Source organism: Gadus chalcogrammus, chromosome 22 (assembly GCF_026213295.1).
Source record: "Gadus chalcogrammus isolate NIFS_2021 chromosome 22, NIFS_Gcha_1.0, whole genome shotgun sequence".
Lineage (NCBI taxonomy): Eukaryota > Metazoa > Chordata > Actinopteri > Gadiformes > Gadidae > Gadus > Gadus chalcogrammus.
Genome location: NC_079433.1, coordinates 3,713,713 through 3,735,133, shown reverse-complemented (window position 1 = coordinate 3,735,133; position 21,421 = coordinate 3,713,713). Strand labels below are relative to the sequence as shown.

General features: G+C 56.1%; 1 protein-coding gene across 1 annotated transcript; it reads right to left on the bottom strand.

Annotated features, from left to right (window-relative positions):
* Positions 1–1,079: 1,079 nt before the first annotated feature.
* On the bottom strand, positions 1,080–21,371 carry prrc2a (proline-rich coiled-coil 2A). Its single transcript, XM_056583406.1, has 17 exons — positions 21,160–21,371; positions 18,558–18,709; positions 16,444–16,621; positions 15,745–15,859; positions 15,326–15,407; positions 14,545–14,688; positions 13,915–14,150; positions 12,718–12,806; positions 12,233–12,378; positions 10,667–10,769; positions 9,033–9,225; positions 8,397–8,489; positions 7,432–8,062; positions 6,276–6,589; positions 5,483–5,864; positions 4,855–5,128; positions 1,080–4,245 (listed from the first exon to the last, which is right to left on the bottom strand). The coding sequence occupies exons 2-17, from the start codon at positions 18,670–18,672 to the stop codon at positions 1,080–1,082; spliced, it is 6,261 nt and encodes a 2,086-aa protein (XP_056439381.1). The 5' UTR covers positions 18,673–18,709; positions 21,160–21,371.
* Between the last annotated feature and the right edge of the window lie 50 nt (positions 21,372–21,421).

The window sequence follows — 21,421 nt, the reverse complement described above, 5'->3', positions numbered from 1 at the left end:
CACCATGCGGTCAAGGAGTGATCCTTAAGGTAAACCAAAACAACAAAAACATCAACCCATGTGGTGGGGGGAGGGGGGCAGGCCAATGCTCCCCGGGAAGCTAGCAAGGTATCTCACGTACACACACATGGAGGAGCAGGTATGGGTGAAAGACCAGGGACCAAACTGAACACTGTCGTCTATGGGAACAAGCGGGGGGGGGGTTTTAGTAGTACTCAAGTACTTCAGGAGCCGTACTGCAGGAGCAGTACTTCCGGAGTAATACTTCAGGAGTAGTACTTCCGCAGTACTTCCACCACGGTTTCTTAAGAGTCACAGTAACGCGATAAAGGTTTTCCTTCTCTTCAACGGGAAAAACACAGGAAAGAGGAGGAGGAGTAGGATAAAAACGAATTTAATAACCTGCTTTGCAGTAGAAGTAAAAAGAAAAAGAAAACAATATGAATAATAATAACAAACCAAACGACTTCCCTCCCGGAACGGGGGCAGGTTGAGACACTACAGACAACCCAAGGCGTCAAAGAAACAGAACATGGGATTATTGTACAAGTGTTTTGTGTAAAAGCCGACTGCCGTCTTGTACTTCTCATGGAGGAGTGGGGGGGGGGGGGGTGGCGGGATGGGGGGCTGGGGGGGGGGGGGGGTGTGGGCGAACGTGACGCCATGTGACCGAAGTCCCGGCAACAGGGCAGAAAAACCCGTTCCGGGACGTTAAAAAATTCAGCCTACTTCAGATCGATTGAACCCCACCACCTCCCCGATCGCTTTAACACACGTCTGGATCTGTGTGCGTGCGTGTAGGTATGTGTGTGTTAGGTGGGTGCGGGGACACAAGGGGCGAGGTCTAAAAGAGGGTCGTGGTCCGGTTGAGTCCGGATGGGGGGGGTGGGGGGGTCACATCGGACGGCTGATGACGAGGAGGAGAAAGGAAGGTGCGGGCATCGAACGCGGACACCGCCTCCGTGCATACACACATCTCATGTGCCAATGTGGTAACGGAAGGTGAGGATCTGTTGGGAGGGGGGGGGGGGGGGGGGGCTAGGAGGCGGGCCCTTTCTGAGAATAACAATAATTCACAATCACTTCCTATTCTTGGGGGAGGGCCAGTTACCGCGCCTCTCCCCACGGTTGCCACCACCTCCTCCTCCTCCTCCTCCTCCGTTGCCCATCCCCCCTCCGCCGCCACCACCACCACCTCCTCCTCCTCCTTGTGGGCCGCGTGGACCTCTACCTCCGCCTCCTCCGCCTCCTCCTCCTCCGGGAGCTCCGACCCTCCGGTTCTGACGCTCCATGCCGGGCCGCTGGCTGGAGAAGCTCCTCTTGTTGGCCGCGGACTCCTTCCCGGCCAGGTCGCGCTCCACCGGACCTCCTCCCCCGCCTCCTCCCCCTCCCCCTCCCCTGGACGGGTGGTGGTGGTGGTGGTGAGCAGGGGGGTAGGCCTTCCCTCCTTCCCTTCCTCCTCCTCCTCCTCCTCCTCCTCCTCCATCCCGCTCCCTGAACTCGGTGAAGTCGCTGCTCTCCGAGGCCGTCTCCCACTCCTCGTTGGCCTGGTCAGAGTTCTGGTTGGAGAAGTCGGGGGACTTGGCGCCGTGGGCGTGGATCTGGGGGCCCGCCTTGCCCTGGCTGTAGTGGTGGTGGTGCGGCGGCGGCGGCGGCGCCGGGGGGGCGTGGCTCCCGGCCGGCTGCCCGTTGTTGTTGGTGATGATCGCCGCGTTGTTGCTGGCGTTGTTGTTGTTGTTGTTCTGGGTGTTGAACCCGTCCTGGGCGCCGCCGCCGGCCGGCCCCACGGGGCCCGGCCCGCCCCCGTTGATGCGGGCCGCGTTCTCCCGCTCCTTCAGCCGGCGGAACCGCGGCGGCTTGTCCTGCTGGTGCTGGGACCGGCCGTGGCGCCGGCGGCGGGGCCGCTCGAAGCCCCCGTCGGCGGGCACGGGCGAGTTGAAGCCCCGCCCGGCGGGGGGCGCCCCGGCGGACGCCGTCTGCGGCGGCAGGGGGCCTCCGTTCTCCGTCGGGACGGGCGGGGCGGTGGACCCGACGAGGGGGCCCGCCGCCGCCGCTGGGGGGGCTACCTGAGTGGGGGCGTGGCCTCCCTCAGACACCTTCTCCTTCTTGTCCCCGGGGACCCCTGTGCGGCTGGGGTCCTTGGGGCCGGGCGCCGGAGGCGGGGCCTGCTGCTGCTGCTTGCGGGCGGGGGCGGCGGCCTTGGAGGACCAGCCATGAGGGGCGGAGCCGGGCGGCGCTCGGTGACCCCCGGGGGGTCCGCCGCCTCCCGCTACACCTCCTCCGCTCCGGTACACGCCCCCCCCTGTGCCACCGCCACCACCCCGGCCCCTCCTGGAGGGCACGCCGCGGGGGGTGAACACCCGGGCCTGGGGGCCCCTGGGGGGGCCCGACGAGCCGGCGGGGTGGGCGGCGGCGGCGCTGGGGGCGTCGGCGCCGTTCTTGGCGGGGCCGCCGGCCTTGCGGGCGTCCTCCTTGTCCGACTGACCCGGGTCGCTGGCGGGGCTGTCACTGCCCGTCTCCGACCCGCGCTGCCTCCTCCTCTTGGGGATCTCCTCGTACTCGGAGCCCTCGCTGCGCGTCTCGCTGCGGTTGCGGGCGCGCCCCGGGTTGTGCTGGGAGCGCTCGGCGCCGTGGTGCCGGCCGCCCTCGCCCTTCGCCTCCTGCTGGTGGTGGTAGGCGGAGGAGGCGGAGCCGGCGCCGGCGGGGGCCCGGTAGTCCCGGCCGCTCCGGCTGGCCACGCGGCCGCGCCCCGCCCCGCTGGCGGCCGCCGGCCCCGCCGCCGCCGTGTAGCTGCCGCGGTAGCCGCGGCCGCGGGCGTAGAACTCGCCGCCGCGGCCCCGGCTGGCCCGGCTGCTCCTGGAGGGCATGCCGGCGGGGTAGGGGGCCCCGGGGCCTCCTCCCCCCGCCGCCTCGAAGGAGCGCTCCCTCTCCCGTCGAGAGGAGGAGCCCGGGAACCCGGCGGGAGGTGCGTCGGGGTCTTTGGTGGCTCTGCCCGCGCCTCCTGCTCCTCCTCGCTCAGCGCGCTCCTTCCCTCCGTTGCGGGGCTTGGCCGGCGGCCCGGTCTCCTCCTTCCCGGGTCCCGAGGACACGCTCTGTGGCCCCTCCTGTTTGGCCGCCGCTGACTGGCCGCCATCTTGCTCCTTGTCCTTCCCGGAGGCGGTCTTCTCCGCCCCTTCTCCCTCTCCTCCCTCCCTCTTCGTCATCGTCGTCGTCGTCTCCTTCAGCACGGGCTTCTTGATGGGGCCCGCCCGCTTGTTGGCTCCGCCCCCCGCGCCCTGATTGGACGCCTTGTGGTCGGCGGCGTTGGCGGTGTCGTCGGCGAGGGCGCCGCGGGCGCTGTTCACGCCCCCCGGCCTCCTGTTGTGGGCGGGGCCTAGGGGAGTGGCGTTGCTGCTGCCGGGCCGCGGGCCCCACTGGGTCTCCATCTTGTGCTCCCGACCGCCCCTCGGGCCGCCCTTCTGCTGGGCGTGGGCGGGGCCGTGGGCGCCCGACTGGGAGGAGTGGGCCGCGTAGCCGGGGCCTCCTTTCTCCTGCTGCTTGCCCAGGCCGCCGCCCGCTCCTCTCTCCGCGGCTCCTCCCCTCTCCCCGGCCCCCTCGGCCTCCCTCTGGGCGGGGAGGTGTTGCAGAGCCTTGCCGCCGCCCTCCTCCCTAGCGGACGAAGACGACGAGGAAGAGGAGGAGGAGACGGAGGGCTGGTTGAGCAGCGAGGCAGAGTTTGGCTCCGCCTTCTTGGCCGCCGCCGCCGCCTCCCCGCCTCTCTCGCGGCCGTTCTCTGGCTTGTGGGGGAAGCCGGGCTGCTGGGGCTGGTGGGACTGGTGGCCGTGGTGGTGGTGCGAGCCGCCCTCGATGGGCGACAGGTCCGCCCTGCCGTTGCGGTCGTAGTGGGGGTGGGGGTTGGCCCAGACCTGGCCCTGCTGGGGGCCCCGTGGCGGGGCCTCCTCTTGGTGGGTGAAGCCGTGCTGGAGGGCCCCTCTCTCGGGGCCCCGCTGGAGCTGCTGCTGCTGCTGCATCCTGGAGCCCTGCTCGGGGAAGTTACTGTAGTTCCCCCTGCCGCCCATATAGTGATGCTGCTGCTGCTGCTGCTGTTGGTGGTGCTGCTGCTGCTGTTGGTGGTGGTGGTGGTGGGGGTGGTGGCCGGGGCCCTGAGGGGGTGGGGACGTCTGGCTGGAGGGGCCCGAGCCTGCGCTGGGCTGCTGGATGGGGCCCAGAGCACCATCCCTGGGGCGGTGAGGCGGGGTGTCACTCCTGGGGGGGGGGGGGGGGAGAGAGAGAGAGTGAGGGGGAAGGGTGAGTTAAGTACCAGAGGTATACTGCATCTTGAGTCAGTCAATCCTCCCAATCAATCATTGGTCATCTGGACATCATCAATAACGTAACAGAGCAGGAGCTAGGGTGCTGGACTCCCCGTCGGCCACACTCTCCCTGAAGCTTTCTTAGAGGAAGACGCCCTCCTAAGACCGACCTGCTGATTGGTTCCATGCATCTAAATAAAGATGCTTCAGCAAAAAGCATCAACTAAATTACCAGAAAATACTTCAGAAATGTGAATCATTCATGTGGTCATTCAACGGTTGGTTCTTACGCACTTATTGCATGTTACACGTCCTGGCACTTAAAAATAGTTATCTTCTCTGTAGCATTTTATCCTAGCTATCTTTGTTGTAAAAGGGAATTGGTTAACCTAACGATTGTAGGTGCTTGGCACTTCTTTTTATGTACTTCCTTACTGTACCGACAGCGACATGACGTTTGTCCTTTGTCTTGCAATTGTACTAGTCGTAAGTCGCTTTGGATAAAAGTGTCTGCAAAATGCCCTAAATGTAAATGGTTGTCCATCGCTGTGTGTGCCAGTACCTGGGCCTCTTCACCACCTCCTCTTCCTCCAGGATCTGCTTCTGCCTCAGCGGGGAGGTGAGCCCTCGACCCTCACCCCCCGCCCCCGAGAACGACTCCGCCACCCAGGCCATCTTCGGGTCCATGGGGGGGGTCCCACGATGGGGGTGGCCTTGGTGCTGCTGCTGCTGCTGCTGTTGTTGCTGCTGTTGTTGCTGCTGCTGCTGCTGCTGCTGGCGGTCGAAGGACTCCGATCCAGAACCTCCCGAGTCTGAGCGCTCACGCCCCATCAGGCCTGGGACGAGGACATGGAGGACCGGTCAGGATCACAGAGGCACGCCGTACCTTAATGTACTCAACGTACCTTACGTTTACTTAAAGGCTGAGTCAAATACCAACGTTGGGTAACTTAAGAAGTAAGACTAGTAGGATGTTGAAGGGCGTTAATCTAGCCGAAAAATCAAAGCGGAATATCAAATATTCATACAAGGTGATACAGAGCGAGAACCAGTAACCAATGAGGTAGCTTTCCCTCGTCGAGCACGAAGTGTACTAAGTGTCGGGTACCAAACAAACATTTAATAAACAAATGATATGAGAGGGGGTTTGGGGGGGTGGTGCTACGTCTCGTTGACGCACTGTGACCTACCGGAGGGGTGGATGCCGGCGGGGTAGTACTCCATGGCGGGGGGGCGGCCTTGCATCATGCGCGGGTCCATGTAGGGCATCATCATCCAGCGGGGGTCGTAGTTCATGGGCAGGGGCTGGGGCCGGGCCATTGCGCCGGCCGGGTAGAGCTGGCCGCCCTGCTTGGCCCCCGGGGCCGGCTGGGGCGTGGGGCCCGGGGAGGGGCCCTGCTGCTGGGCCTGCTGCTGGGGGGGCAGCTGGCTCTGGGACACCTGGCTGTGCTGCTGTTGTTGGTGCTGCTGCTGCTGCTGTTGATGCTGCTGCTGCTGATGCTGCTGCTGCTGCTGTTGCTGCTGCTGCTGTTGCTGCTGCTGCCACTGCTGCTGCTGCTTGAGAAGCTGCTCCTGTGGACGTAGAAGAGCGTAGGGTACGAGGGGATGAGGCACAAGGCATCGCTCGCCGATTGGTCATTAGCAAACACAGTGGAATGAAGAAGAGCTAAGCACGTTAGCTTTTCAATAGCGTCTGGAGCAGAGGACGTGGCACTTAGGGTGTGAGGACCAACACGTCTACAGTCTCACCTGCGGGCATCCCTGACCCCCCCCCCCCCCCCTGCCTGTCACTCTGAATGAAATCTGTGGTCTGAATGACCCTGTCCAAACCAGCGCAAGACATTACCACTGGGAACACCGACACCATTATAGTACTGTCAGACACTCGGGCCAGAAGGGCCCATTAATGGGCCTACGGTCGTATATTAAAGAGGCCCGACTCGTTAACAGAAATCTATGTGGGTAGTTAAACACGACGCTAACCTGCTGCTGTCTCTGGAAGCGCGGTGGGAGGGACTTCTGGTACTTGGAGTAGCCCTGGCCAGACGGGGGTCCGCTGGCTGGACGGTTCGCTCCACCTCCTCCTCCTCCACCTCCTGCTGCTGCTGCTGCTGCTGCCACCACCATGCTCTCCACCTTCACCGGATCAGCTCCTGCTCCTCCACCTCCTCCTGCCACCATGCGGACGTGGGCAGGAGCCAGCACCTCCTCCTCCGCAGCCTCCCCCGGAGGAGGAGCTTCCAGAGGGGACAGGGGGGGCTGGAGGACGAGCGGCGGGGGGCACGGCTGCTGGGCGTCTGCATCACACAAACACATTCATGGTCCTTAGCAGACGGTGGGGGGGAAGACCCAAGAGCCACCGACGCAACTGTGACAATGCATAGCTTTACTATAACTCACCAGTGTTGGAGTCATGGCTGTATCACCACTAACTCACCAGTGCTAGCTGGATCACCACTAACTCACCAGTGCTAGCTGTATCACCACTAACTCACCAGTGCTAGCTGTATCACCACTAACTCACCAGTGCTAGCTGGATCACCACTAACTCACCAGTGCTAGCTGTATCACCACTAACTCACCAGTGTTAGTCATGGCTGTATCCTCACTAACTCACCAGTGCTGGCTTAATCCTCACTAACTCACCACTGTTAGCTGTATCACCACTAACTCACCACTGTTAGCTGTATCACCACTAACTCACCACTGTTAGCTGTATCCTCACTAACTCACCACTGTTAGCTGTATCCTCACTAACTCACCACTGTTAGCTGTATCCTCACTAACTCACCACTGTTAGCTGTATCCTCACTAACTCACCACTGTTAGCTGTATCCTCACTAACTCACCACTGTTAGCTGTATCCTCACTAACTCACCACTGTTAGCTGTATCCTCACTAACTCACCACTGTTAGCTGTATCACCACTAACTCACCACTGTTAGCTGTATCACCACTAACTCACCACTGTTAGCTGTATCACCACTAACTCACCACTGTTAGCTGTATCCTCACTAACTCACCACTGTTAGCTGTATCCTCACTAACTCACCACTGTTAGCTGTATCCTCACTAACTCACCACTGTTAGCTGCATCATCACTAACTCACCACTGTTAGCTGCATCACCACTAACTCACCACTGTTTGATTCGTAGCTGCTGCTGCTGTTGGCCCTCTGCCTGTCGGGGGCCCCGGGCACAACCACGGCCGGCACTGACAGCAGGGGGGGCTCGTCGTGGGGCACGCAGGGCGAGCCGGGCTGGCTGACGTTGGGCGAGGACGCCGAGGCGGACAGGGAGGGAGTGGGGCTTCCAGCGGTGGCGACCGTCGAGTTCCCGTCCAGGCTGGGGGTCTTGCTGCCGCCGCCTCCTTCCCCTCCGCTGGATCCACCACCACCTCCACCTCCTCCTCCCCCTGCTCCTGCTGGCGCCGCCCCCCCCAGCTGCTGCTGCTTCTCGTCCAGCCTCTTCAGCTTCTCGGCGCAGGCGGCGCGGCGCTCCTCCTCCATGCGGCGCTCCTCCTCCTCGCGGCGGCGCCGGGCGCGCTCCACGGCGGCCGAGATCTCGGTGGACGACTGCTTGCGGCGCTGGCGCCAGGTCTCGTCCTCGTCCTCGCCCTGGGGCCCGGGGCCAAGGAGGCTGGGCGGGGCGGGGGAGGCCCCCGAGGGGCCGCCGGCCGGGGCCGCCGACTGCTGCTGCTGCTGGGCCGGGCCTCCGCCGGGCTTCATGGCGCCCGCTGGGGGCGGAGCCGACTGGTTCTGGGGGCGGTCCTACGGGAGGGAAGGGGGAGGGGTTTAGGCGGAGGACTCTGGAGGCTAAAGGAGCGTGCCGTGACTCGTGATGGGGGCTTCTGCAGTGCGTTGGAGCGGGCGGGGTCGGATGGAGGACGCAAACTAAAAGTAAATAAATAGGGAATATGACGAACAAAAAAATCTGCCGATAAAAATTAAAAATAATAATAAAAAAAAGTTCAAATCCGTCCCTTAATCTAAATGACAATAAGTTACCTGATGAATAAAATCTATAAAAAAATGAATTAATTAAAAAATGAATTATGGGTGGTGGATGCCGGACGACCACATGAGGCCCCATCCAGGGATCTACCTGTCGGTAGTAGGAGTAGGGCCCCTGTCCCAGCGCGGGGCCAGGTGGGGGGGAGGGCTGCTCCCGGGGGCCACCCAGTCCTGACCTGCGCCCCTGTGCACAGGCAGCCCACTGTTAGACCATCGCCACACTGACGCACTACACTGACACACACACAGTAACACCACTACACTGACGCACACTGACACACACACACTGCCCGGCAGCTGCTGCTCCGGCCAGGTGGTTTGGTGACAGGACGACCGGTGGAATGGGTTTTAACAGATCGTGCCTCCAGCATGAGGGTTATTGGGTTCAGGGATGATTTATACTTTGTGGGTTGCTACGGCAACAGCAGAAGCCCGCAGTGCCGGCGACATGGACCTCTCCCGACAACGTGGAAACAACGTGTCCTTTCCCGCACCGTTCACCAGTTCATTTTTACATAACGAGATGGGCACACGTGTTCAATCGTGTACCGCGTCTTAACATCGTCATAAACACGGCACTGGATCTGGGACGTTTTAGGTGAATCGCGACGCAGTACCCTAAACGTCTTCGTCGGTGAAGACGCCCATGACGGCTTTCTCCGCAGAGGTACAACCGAGGCTCTTTGGCCATGTTTCGCCGACCGCCGCGATTGGCTTCTCATTCTACCTGGTGATTGGCCGGAGGGCCTTGCCCGCCCCATCCGGCTCCGCCCTCCTCGGCCCGGGCTGGCTTGCTGGAGGGCGGGGGCTGCGGGCCGTCGTCTGCGCTCGAGGGGGGTCCGCGGCGCGGCTCCCCCCCGCTGTCGGAGGCCCGGGAGCGGGAGGCCTGGGGAGCGCCGTCCTGGGGCCTCTGGGGGTCCCTGAGGGGGGGGGGGGGCGAAGAGGAGAGACACGTCAGAACACACAACGGGTGGGGAGGTGGAACCGGGTGGGGAGGTGGAACCGGGTGGGGAGGTGGAACCGGGTGGGGAGGTGGAACCGGGTGGGGAGGTGGATCAGGGTGGGGAGGTGGAACCGGGTGGGGAGGTGGAACCGGGTGGGGAGGTGGATCAGGGTGGGGAGGTGGATCAGGGTGGGGAGGTGGAACAGGGTGGGGAGGTGGAACCGGGTGGGGAGGTGGAACAGGGTGGGGAGGTGGAACCGGGTGGGGAGGTGGATCAGGGTGGGGAGGTGGAACAGGGTGGGGAGGTGGAACCGGGTGGGGAGGTGGATCAGGGTGGGGAGGTGGAACCGGGTGGGGAGGTGGAACAGGGTGGGGAGGTGGATCAGGGTGGGGAGGTGGAACAGGGTGGGGAGGTGGAACCGGGTGGGGAGGTGGAACCGGGTGGGGAGGTGGAACAGGGTGGGACCATAGAGACAAGAGAATATAATAAGACTTAATAGATGATAATAAATAATAATCATCATACATCAGAACCAGCAGCACCTCCAATAAATGCCGCACACGACTAAACTGCCACCATGAGCCAAACCGCAACACATTTGTCCAACCGGGCTCCACATATACTGTGAAATGGATGTTATGGATTCAGTGATTTTACCAGAGGCTTCAGTCGAAGGCGACTTGCAATGAATGCAAATGTAAGATTAGTTAAAACTGAATATCGAGGTTGGGAAACAGAGATTCACCATCTCGACTATCCTGCTGCCCTCTCTATATTCATGTGCAGCGGAAGATCCATTAGATGAAACTCTGAGACGACGATCTCACAACGCCCAGTCTTTCATGACACGGACAATGTCCTCAGTCCCTTTGATTTCCGTCCATCCATCCATCTACCATGACATGGTGTGTTCCTCATGCTCATAAAAGAGCTACGCCCTCATACAAGAAGTACCCCACCCAGTATCAGGACGTAGTTGAAAGAGCCATAGGGTAAACACTCGAACGGTGGTCAATGGTCTGTTTCCGCAGAAGGAGAACCCCCATAGCAGAAGGAGAACCCCCATAGCAGAAGGAGAACCCCCATAGCAAAAGCAGGGACACACTTGTGCTTGCCGCATGAAAGTCAGTATTTCCCGCAGAAAATGTGTGGTGGACCACTGATGCTTATTTTCATGCAGGCTGTCAGACTGTTGCTTTGCAGCCTGATCTATACACTCAGAGTGAATGAACTTTAGATTATTTGACGTCTTAGTTAAGGCGGCAGGCCCGTGTTGCTTAGGCGGCCGCCCCAGCTGTAAAGTGCTGACGGTAAACCCTGAAAGCCCAGCACCGGTGTGCGCCCTTCCATAGGGGCACATTAAATATTTGTTGGGGTCTGTGTCGCCCGTGGACGTGTGAGTGACAGCTCGCCGTACCGTGGGCCGTTCTTGCTCTCGCTGCGCTCTTCGTAGCCCTCCTCCTCGCCTTCGTCGTCGCTGAACTTCAACTTGGCCGAGTAGTCGATCTCCTCGTGTGCCCCTGGTCACACAGACGCAGACAAACACACAGAGCCAATCACAAGGCAGGGTTAGGGAATGCGGTTGAACCGTTGCCATGGGTTAACAAACAAACAAGCAAACAAACACACAGCGTTGGCCCGGAGGACAGACGAATGCAGGGTAATTAACAGTTCAACTCACACACGACCAACCGGATCGGACTTGTTCATGTATTACTATGTTTAATTATAGGTGTCCTTTTGTGCCTTTGTGGACAGCGACCATCTGTCGTAGTTACGTTTGTTTTTGCATCATTATATGAACATTGCAACTACTCATTGTGTATGCAGAAACTGTTTCTGTACTTCTGTACTTCTGTACTAAAATCCCACCTGGGATTAAGAAAGTACCATTTTATCTCAGACAGACAGGTAAGTGGCTTGAGGAAGAGTAGAGTGACATGTAGGACATTTCCACCACAGAGTGCTAGTATTATGGGATGGCTCTATCCTGCTGACCAGCCACGATGGCTCAGTGGATGTGTGAGCAAAGCTCAAACGCGAGCCAGCGAATCATCAACTGATCAAACATTTAGAGGCTAGAGAGGTGGGCCAAACTTAAGTATGGCATATATACCAGTCGTCAGTACATCTTATTAAACATTCAGAGACCTGAACTCTGACACTGTCTGGTATGGGGAAGAACGTTGACACGAGCCTGGAAGGAGTGGGCACTCACACAGGAACCGTACATATCCTTTGACTTATATTTTACACTTCTAGTTTACGATTTGACGGACAAAGTGACTTTTATTCCGTGCAGCACGGCTGAATTAATAAAATAAAATGTATTATGCATTGTTCTTATAAAATACCCCTCCTGGGGGCTTTACGTTACGCGTGTCGTCAGAAGTCGTTGCAGTAAGTTAAAAGCAGCGTCTTGTGTTTTACCAGCATATGAATAGTGGCGCATTGCGAGCACAGCTCAGCTTTCACTGCCAGCAACAAGGTGCAGTCTGTGAGGAAGTGTGTTCTGGTTGCTAGGATGAGTCAAAGCACTTACCGGTGCACAATGCCTTCTGTTCAGCCCTACACGCAGACATTGCCCAGCTGAGCAACACAATGCATCGTGATGGGTGAAAGGCTTATACGGCCACGCCAATACACACGCCAAGAAAGATAATGTCTGTAATGTTTGTTTTAGTGAGTCACATGTTTGTGTGCTTTCATGCTTCTTTCCAAGTATGTGCATGCAAGCCTGTGTGTGCACACATATGTGCACACATATGTGAACACATATGTGCACACATATGTGCACACATATGTGCACACGTATGTGTACACGTATGTGTACATGTATGCTTGCAAACGGGTGTCTTTCAATGTGTGTTGCAAACATGTGTGTGCAGCTGTGTGGGAGTGTGTGCCCGTGCGTGTGTCTTGAGTGCGTGCAGGGTTCGTGTGCGTGTGTGCATGTTGACTGCACTGCGGCGCCCCAGCTGACCTGCCCAGCCCTCGTCTCCGTCGTGGTCCAGCTCGTCCAGCTCCTTCAGGTCGTCCTGCTTCAGGATGGAGGGTCGCTTCGGCCCCTCGCCGCCTCCGCCGCCACGGGGCCCACAGTGGGCCCTGCCGTCCGGAGCCCGGGCGAACCTGCAGGGAGAGGAGCGCGCCTTAAAGCATCCCCATACACAGACCACCTGAAGCCGCTCGGACACTGGGCCCTCCTCTAGATAGGCAGCTCTGATCGCCTACTCTGCATTTTAATATTGAACGATTATTATTGAGTGACCCCAGTAAAACTTTAGGGATTCTTGTTTTACTCCCCAGCTGAACAGTGAATGGTTTAGATCCCCAATGATCAGAGTTATTTAGAGGAAAAGGCCTAACTAACACACACACACACACACACACTCCATCCAGTGTCCCAATTAACATCCCCATTAACCCCACACACACACTTTATCAATAGAGGGTTCAGATCTCTCTTACCTGGGAGGAGGCCCGTCACCTGGCCCTTGGAACCTGTAGGGCCCTTGGGGGCCGTATTGGGCCGGGAAGGGCATGTAGGGAGAGTACATCTGGAGGGAGGGCCGGAGGAAGAGGAGAGAGTGTCATTGGATCATCCACACACTGCATCACAATTTCTCAAGGACCCAAACATACGTGGAAACACTGTATTTTATATTTAAGACTAGGAACATATACCTCTTTATGTGAAGCATATTCTAGATACACGTATAAACACCCCGTGTGTGCTTTTTACTGAATAAATGTGGAGCGAATATGGACCATCTATTTGCTGCCCTGTTTTCGGCTACCTGGTTGACCCCTCTGGGATCAATTAGGCCCCATCTCTGGCTCCAGAACACATTGTACCACAACCAGATATAGAAGAACAGCCTATTCACACCAGAGGGGCTTCATTAGATGCATGAGAGTGCAGAAAGGGACAGTATGACTGCAGCAGCAGCAGCAGCAATTCTGCAGCATTTCACTGAATTCGTGCGCTGCAGCGGCAGGTTTGTCAGTTGAGGTAAAGGTGATCCCTGTGGGAGGGGAGATGGATAGGGGGCAGGAGACGCGAAATAGGTAGTAGAATGGAGATGAGCTGGGTAGGAAGCAGGAGAGGAGAGCTAGGTAGGAGATGGATGAAAAGATATGGATAGGCGCCAGGAGACGCAAGATAGGCAGGAGACGAAGGAGTAGAAATGGGTAGGAGACCGTGGATGAGATGGGATAGGAGACAGGGGATGAGTTGTGTAGGAGATGAGAGATTGGTAGGAGACAGGGGATGAGTTGTGCAGGAGATGAGAGATTGGTAGGAGATAGGGGATGAGTTGTGTAGGAGATGAGAGATTGGTAGGAGATAGGGGATGAGTTGGGTAGGAGATGAGAGATTGGTAGGAGATAGGGGATGAGTTGGGTAGAAGATAATAAGACGGGTAGGAAATAGGGGAAGAGTTGGGTAGGAGATAATAAGACGGGTTGACATGGGGGATGAGTCGGGTGAGGGATGATTTGGGTAAGGATGAGAGCTGGGTAGGAGATAGGAAATGTTAGACAGTTGGAATTATTTCGGAGACAGGAGATGGGGGGGGTATTAGGATATAGGATACGGGTAGGATATAGGAGGTGGTAGAAGGGGTAGGAGATGAGTAGGAGATGGGAGAGCAGGTGGGGACTTACGAAGGGGGGCATGATCCCTCTGTAGGCGGGGAACCCGGGGCCAACCGGGGGCTGGGGTAGGGGCAGAGCCGCGCTGCCTGCCGGCGCGTTTCTAGGGCCTCCCGGGCCCTGGTGGTTCTGAGGGGGGCCCTGGGGTCCCCCCTCCATGGCTAGGGCCCCGCCACCCTCTGCCCCCCCTTCGCCAGGCGGTCCGGGCGACGGGCCTCGGCCGCCACCTTCCCGCCAGTTGGTAACGTCTGAGGAGGAGGTCAGAGGTCAGCGACAGTACGCAACAGCGGACATCACGCCAGAGATGACTTAACATTTAAAATAAGTATTTTATCATATTGTATCATACTGATAAATAACATTAGTGTTAATAATAATACATTGGTTTCAAGTTTTAAATACTCTTTACAGACATTGCACAACTTCCGTGATCGCCCAACGTGTGCATCTTAATCCCACGTCACCGACGCGTACCAAACACTCATTATCGTCCCCCGTTTTAAACCCCAAAGCCCCCTGGTGCGTCACGCGCTCATCGGGGACATCGCTTGAACCCTCGACGCCTCAAACTAGTCCCTGCCGCCAGGCGGCGCGAAGCCTGGGACGCTAGCGTGGGAGGCCTGTGATTGGCCGGGTACTCACTCTGTGGGCGGAGGCTTGGTCCGGGCCCAGACCACTGATCGGCAGTGGCCCCGTCTCTGCCAGCCTTGTCCTGGTCGCCAGCCGCCTGCAGGGTGGGAAATTCCTCGCGAGAGAATGGCGACGGTTGGCTTGATCCCTTTCCACCTGCAGAGGATGCAGTGAGACGGCTTAAACACTAGGGCTGGGTAGAAATATCGATTTAATTTGAATTTTAGGCAATTTTTTTTGCAATTCCTTTCTAATTTCAAAATTGCACTTTTGAGACTCGAGACACTTTTGTTTAAAGCGCAAGTTTAAACTGTCCGATGTACAAGTTTGCACTTAAAACCTGTTGTTTAAGATTAAGAGAAAAATTCAAGTACATTTGTATTTTGTAACACAGTTGAGCCATTTTCATTATTTAAGAGCAGATTAATCGAATCAAATCGTGATTAATCGACTCAGAACCTTATGAATCGAAATAGAAACGATTTAGGAAATTGGCCACGATACCCAGCCCTATTAAACACACTGGCGTTCTTAAAACAACGGCTCTTATGTGTACGCCCAACCATGGAAATACATCTCACACACACACACACACACACACACACACACACACACACACACACACACACAGGGAGTTTTGAAGCCAGTTAAGTCTCTCTCCGTCTCACACGCACGCACGCACGCACGCACGCACGCACGCAGACACACACACAGACACACACACAACACACGTCCCTCTCTCTCTAAAACACACTCTCTAAGTGTTTAAGAAGGGGGAGACCGGGGGACCCACCATCTCCTTGAGCTCCATGTGTAACACTGGCCTGTGCCCAGGACCTTGCCCCTGCGGCCAGGCCCGTGGTGGGAGCCGGGACCTGGAGGGGGAGGGAGCAGATGTCAGCGGGTGGTCCATTTGATCATTGGAAATAGGCTTTTAGGTTTATGCACCACGTATGCGAGTTCTGCCTCGCGACACTTAATTCCTTTTAAATGCGGTCTCGACATTTCTGTTTGCTGCAGCTTTGAATTCAATGCATGTCTGTGTCTGTGCATTGATTATTTGCCCTCTTGTAACTTTTCCCCCTTTCTAAAGTTAGGAAATGTATGCAATTTCGTTTTTGAAGTGCTTCCTTCTTTTTTCAAGTCTTCCAATGATTGTCTTTTTTTGCGTGTGCGCATCCGTGTGTGAGTGCACGTGTTGGGGGGGCCCACCTCTGGGGGCGGAGGGGTGCTGGGCAGGGTCTGGACCGGTGTCTGTGAGGCTGCAGGCGTCGGTGAAACCCCAGGCGGCGGCAACTCCGGCGGCTGTGCTGACAATACATCGGTACTGAAGAGAGGGGAGGAAGAGGAGGTGGAAGAGGGAGGAGGAAGAGGAGAGTAAAGAGGGGATGTGGAGGAAGATGAGGATATCAAGAAGGAGAAGAGGAGAGGGAGCAGAGTGTTGAAGATGGGGTTATTATTACATATTTGTAGTATCAATACTTTAATACATTATATGTAGACTAAGTTCAAAAAAAGAGGCAGACAGAGATAGACCTACAGAGAGAGACCTATGGAGACAGAGAGAGAGAGGGAGAGAGACCTATGGAGACAGAGAGAGAGAGGGAAAGAGACCTATGGAGACAGAGGGAGAGAGACCTATGGAGACAGAGAGACCTATGGAGACAGAGAGGGAGAGGGAAAGAGACCTATGGAGAGAGAGGGAGAGGGAGAGAGACCTATGGAGACAGAGAGACCTATGGAGACAGAGAGAGAGGGAGAGAGACCTATGGAGACAGAGAGACCTATGGAGACAGAGAGAGAGGGAGAGAGACCTATGGAGACAGAGAGACCTATGGAGACAGAGAGACCTATGGAGACAGAGAGACCTATGGAGACAGAGAGAGTGTGTGAGCGAGGACGGCCCTCTACCTCTTTGGGTCTGCTGGGTCCTGCTTGCTTGCCCATCCTGTGCCGTCTCTGGGAACGAGGGAGACGTTGGGATCGTTGCCTTTGTTCTCGGCCTTCAGACTGGGCAAGTTGGCGGGGGGGGGCATGCGCCGCGCGGAGGCAACTTTACCAAGAGACTGCAGGCCATGGCGGGGGGGAACTGATGGAGAGAACCCGGACGGACACGGGGAGACAGACAGATGGGGGGGGGGGGGGGGGGGGGGGGGGGAGAGACAGCGACAGAGAGAGATCGAGATCGAGAGACAGAGAGAGAGATAGAGAGAACAAGAGAACGAGAGACAGAGAGAGAGAGGGAGATGGAGAGAACGAGAGAATGAGAGAGAAAGAGACATATGGAGATAAGGGGAGATGGAGAAAGAAGCAGAATGAGGAAGAGACACAGACACAGAGAGCGAGGGGGGGGGGGGACCAGGGAGATGGAGGAGCATTAGCAAATGAGGACACTGCAACTCGACACCGACAAGAAAAAATAAACCTCCACAGGGAGCAGAGCTCGCTGCTGACTTGGCTGTACGCGCGGAGAGGAGAGCGGGAAGCGGAAGCTCTCGGAGACACCGGCCAGTAAGGATTAGACGCTTGAGAAACACTGGAGCCCCAGTCTCTCCCGCTCTCTCCCGGGTCACTTAAAAGCCTTGATAGACTATTTAACAATCTAGTCTTTCAGCAGAAGCTTTTATCCAAAGCCACTCGCAGTTTGTTCAGATGCATGCCATTAAGGAGTGTGCGGGAGAGTGAGGGGGGTCAGGCCTCTTGCCTAGGACTGCCTTCACGCTAGGCTGCTGGTAAGGGGGGTGCCGGCCTTTGGAGAACAGCCTCTCTACGGTGCGAGAGACGGGGGGAGAGGCCTATGGTTTGGTGGCTGGATCCTGTGCGGAAAAGGAGCTTCCATCTAGGTGTGGGGTCCAGTGCCGTCTCACCATCATGATATCATTCCCCCTTCAGGGCCACTGTTACAATACAAGCTCTCTCGTTCATCTCTCCCACGTGTGTGTTATTAATCCCGAAAAGATATAGTGTGATCCGGGGACAAAGCCTTGGGAGTATGGGGCTGGGCTCCAAGCGTCTGAAACGGGGCCTCTTGTCGATGGTCGGGTGAAATCAGCACCACCACTCCCAGGGGGGAATAGGCAGATCCTGCACTAATCTGCAGCTGGAGCCAGTGCAGCACCACTATACCCAGGACAAGACCGATAACGAAACCAAAACAGATTCCCAGACTAAGAACAAGTCCCAGGTTAAGACCATGGTGTGTTATGACTGCAAGCAGAGACGATATACAAGGCCTGAGGGGGACTATACTTCTCGTTACATCATCGGCAGGAGGTGCAGAAGAAAAACGTCAACAATGAAGTTTAACCATGTCTTTTAAAGACACTTAACCCTGACTGCTCCTGACGAGCTGGCTGTCGCCTTGCATGGTTGACTCTGCCGTCGGTGTGTCAATGTGTGTATTAACCGATGTAAGTCACTTTGGATAAAAGCGTCTGCTAAATGCCCTTATTGTAATTGAAGATATTTTGTATTGCATGCATGGACACGTCTCTTCTCAGCTACTTCACAGTAGACCAAAGATCTTCAGGAGCACGAAGGATGTTACGTTTGCAGCCTTATGTTAGGAATGCTAGAAATAACATTCCTATTCTTTTCGGTTGACACTTTGAATGCGAAATCAATCGGGGTGATGTTGACACGAGATGAGCCGTGTTAGGACCACTCATCTTGGTGCCAACCCTCTAAGGCCTCTCATTAATACTACTTACTATTGAATCATTCAGCGGCAGCTTCCAGTGCATTTAAGATGCATGTCATTAATGAGCAGGTAGGGGGTTGCGCCGGTTCTGGCTTAGACTACCGCCCGGCTATTTCGGCGGTCTTGCCTGGAGGAATCCTACAGCAAGACGGCCCTTAAACCGATCCTGCTCCATAATGACTTTCCTACTGAATATCCACTGTGGTTTTTGATCAAAGCGTGTCTCCTAAACGCCGGAATGGCTGCCGTGGTGCCGTTGCATGGATTTGTGCGTGAGAAGGAGATGGTTGTAGTGTTGGGTGAGGTGGAAAGGAGGGATACCTACCAACAGGCTTTTGTGCTTCAAGGCTTTTTCCTTTGTATGTATCAAATAGGTTGAGAGACGCATACTTGGTTTTGCCATCCTTCCCCTTTGCAGTTTGCCCAGAGCGCTCTGACATTGCGCTGTCCGCTCATTGAGTATGGTGAGCCCTGAGACTGGGTGGAGAGAGGGGGGGACAAGAGAGACAGACAGAGACAGAGAGAGAGAGAGAGAAGCGAGAGAAATAGAGACATAGGAAGGGAGACATGGAGAGAAAGCACAGGGGGGGGGGGGGTGTAGACAGACGTGGGGAGAGACAAAAATACATTATAAGATATGGAGAGCGAGAGACATTTGAAACGTGGTATGCATGAAAGCAGACAACAGTCATCACACACGGAACTGTTGAGAACAAGCCTCTGTGCAAGAAGCATAACACACTTAAAACGACTGCAATTACTACTGTTGTACATTACACCTCAGTATGTACTAAAGACAAGGGGGGCAAGCATCCAAAGCATGGATGACACATTATGGAGCAGATTATTTATCTCTCCCTCTCCATCTCCATCTATCCCTTGCCTTGACATGGAAGTTGTCTCCATGGCAACATCTGCCCAGCACATCATTAAAAAACACACTGTTCTGACAGCGGCCCAATTCATACACATTTCACTAGATGCAACGGGAAAAAAACAACACGTTATGTGCCCTGCTGTAACGTTGCTACGCACATTGCCCTAGGCCTTCTACAAAGCATCACGTTCGTGCAAAACATGTTATTCACACACACAACATGTTCTGAACGTAAACCCCTTAAGACGATTGCTCTATCACAACGTCATTGTCAACGCCTGCTGATTGACAGGTACGTGCGATAGATTGGTGGGACGGGAACCCGACAGTGGGAACATCCTCAGCATCCCGAGTGGAAGCAGCATACTGTGTCTCGTTACACAACACACCGCCAACCGTGGAAAACGGTGGCAACGGGCACGGAGTGGCGTGCCGCTTATTATACAGTTACGACGGCGCACAACACGAAACGCAGCGGTGCCCGGTAATGACCGGAGTTATTAACGAACCGGCCAATATGCACCGTAAACACAGCGTCGTAGGTTCGTCCCCGGCCATTGTTTTCCATGGCACTGCCCCCGAGAGCCACAAGGCCGATGAGATTAGAAAATTAGGTCGTAGGACGGTTGCAAACTAAACGTTAAGGGATTAGCAATGCGACGACTGCAACACAAGGGCCTTCGAAATCCCCATAGTGTGAGCCGTGGTACGGGCAACACGCATCACCGGTCCCCGGGAGTCGGGACGCAGGCCGCCGGGACTATCACAACAACCTGCCCCACAGTTACACGTTGTTCCAAGGCGACACATCTGAACAATGCACATCAAAATGTGTGCTTTTTTTTAACACATTGCATGGTTTATTCGCCCAGTGCTAACTGGCTGCCCAGCTCGGAGGAGGGCCGCGGACGGCACCTCGGGAGGGGGGCGGCCGAAGGTACATAATTTCCCCCAAACTACGTGCAATAACCCCGACAAGCCACCCCGTGTCATCTGGTCCGATCCGTGTCTAGATTACACACACCGTGACAGGTGCCGGTGGGTTTATAATCCACCCACAGCGACGAGGCGATGGATGTGATTTAATACGGAGAACAACACAAAATGGCGGTGAGGATAGGCCTCGCTTTAGCTCCGGAGCTACACCAGAACCGGGCTGTCCACCGCCGGGAACCAGCCCGCTGACCCCCCGGCATGGCCTCAACGCGTCCCACACAACAACAACACACACGTTATCATCCTCTCCACTTGGTTAAAGCCGGTTATGAAAACACCTGGAGTGTGTAGTACCGCAGCACAGCCGGCATTACACGACCCGACCAGCTAAACAGCAACAGCAACACAGCATCATACAGAGCTTTGCTCCCGGTCGTAGTCTTCGCATAAAAGAGCATTTAAACACACGGGGTAACAGGGGAGATCCCGGGTGCCTCGAGGACACCACTGATCATAAGTGTGTATATTTCGGCCGACACCAGCTCCCACACACGCAGAATCAAACCGCGGCTGCCCCGACACTAGCATTAGCCTCGCTAGCTAACAACGGCGGAGAATCGGTTTTATACCGTGAAATAGACTCGACCCGGACTAAATGTTCCCCGTGCCTAACGGCGATAAAACGGCGCAGTTTAGTGGGGTCGCTCGTCCGAGTGTCCATATGTAAAGGACATACGAGTGTAAAAGACACCTTTTGATAACAAGCACCAACCTGTTCTTGTCCCGACTCGTCTCGAGGTTGTATCGCAGAATAATGAGGTTAGCTCTGCTGCGTAGCCTCCTAGCTAGTCGTCGGTAAATGCTAACCGCTAAGCTAACTGCCGAGCGGCGTTGGGACGTCGTTAGCTCTGCTGCGTAGCTTCCTAGCTATTCGTCGCTAGATGCTAACCGCTAAGCTAACTTTACCGAGCGGCGTTGGGACGTCGTTAGCTCTCCCGACCTCGGGGAGATTTAGCTCTTCAGTTGGGGTTTAAACCGAAGAACCAGGCGACCTGGAAGTAATATCACCCAATAAAACACATTGAAGGATAAGGTTTTTTAAAAAGCTGCTTACTTGTACTCGTTTCTTTTCCCGCAAAAAAATGAAAAAGGGAAAAACAAAATGTTAGAGTGGGCTCTGCTGGCTACCCGATCCGTCGATACAAGAGCCGTCAGCGGCTACTGGGTGACACCGTGAGATGGGTGCCGCTTGGGACCTCGAAGACCAAACCATGGAACAATCCGTCCAGGATTTTTTTGGGCGAATTGTTTATTTGTAAAAATAAATAATATGCGTTGAAATAGTAACCACTGTGCACAATGTTTATATAAGGTGT

Bases quoted from the DNA above. Each gene is read 5' to 3' on its own strand.
- prrc2a (XM_056583406.1), bottom strand. From the start codon at position 18,672: ATGTCAGAGCGCTCTGGGCAAACTGCAAAGGGGAAGGATGGCAAAACC. The intron at 8,490-9,032 runs GTAGAATGAGAA...GCCTGTGCACAG, and splicing joins GCCCTCCGGCCAATCACCAG to GGGCGCAGGTCAGGACTGGG. The intron at 8,063-8,396 runs GTAGATCCCTGG...TCCCTCCCGTAG, and splicing joins CCTACTCCTACTACCGACAG to GACCGCCCCCAGAACCAGTC.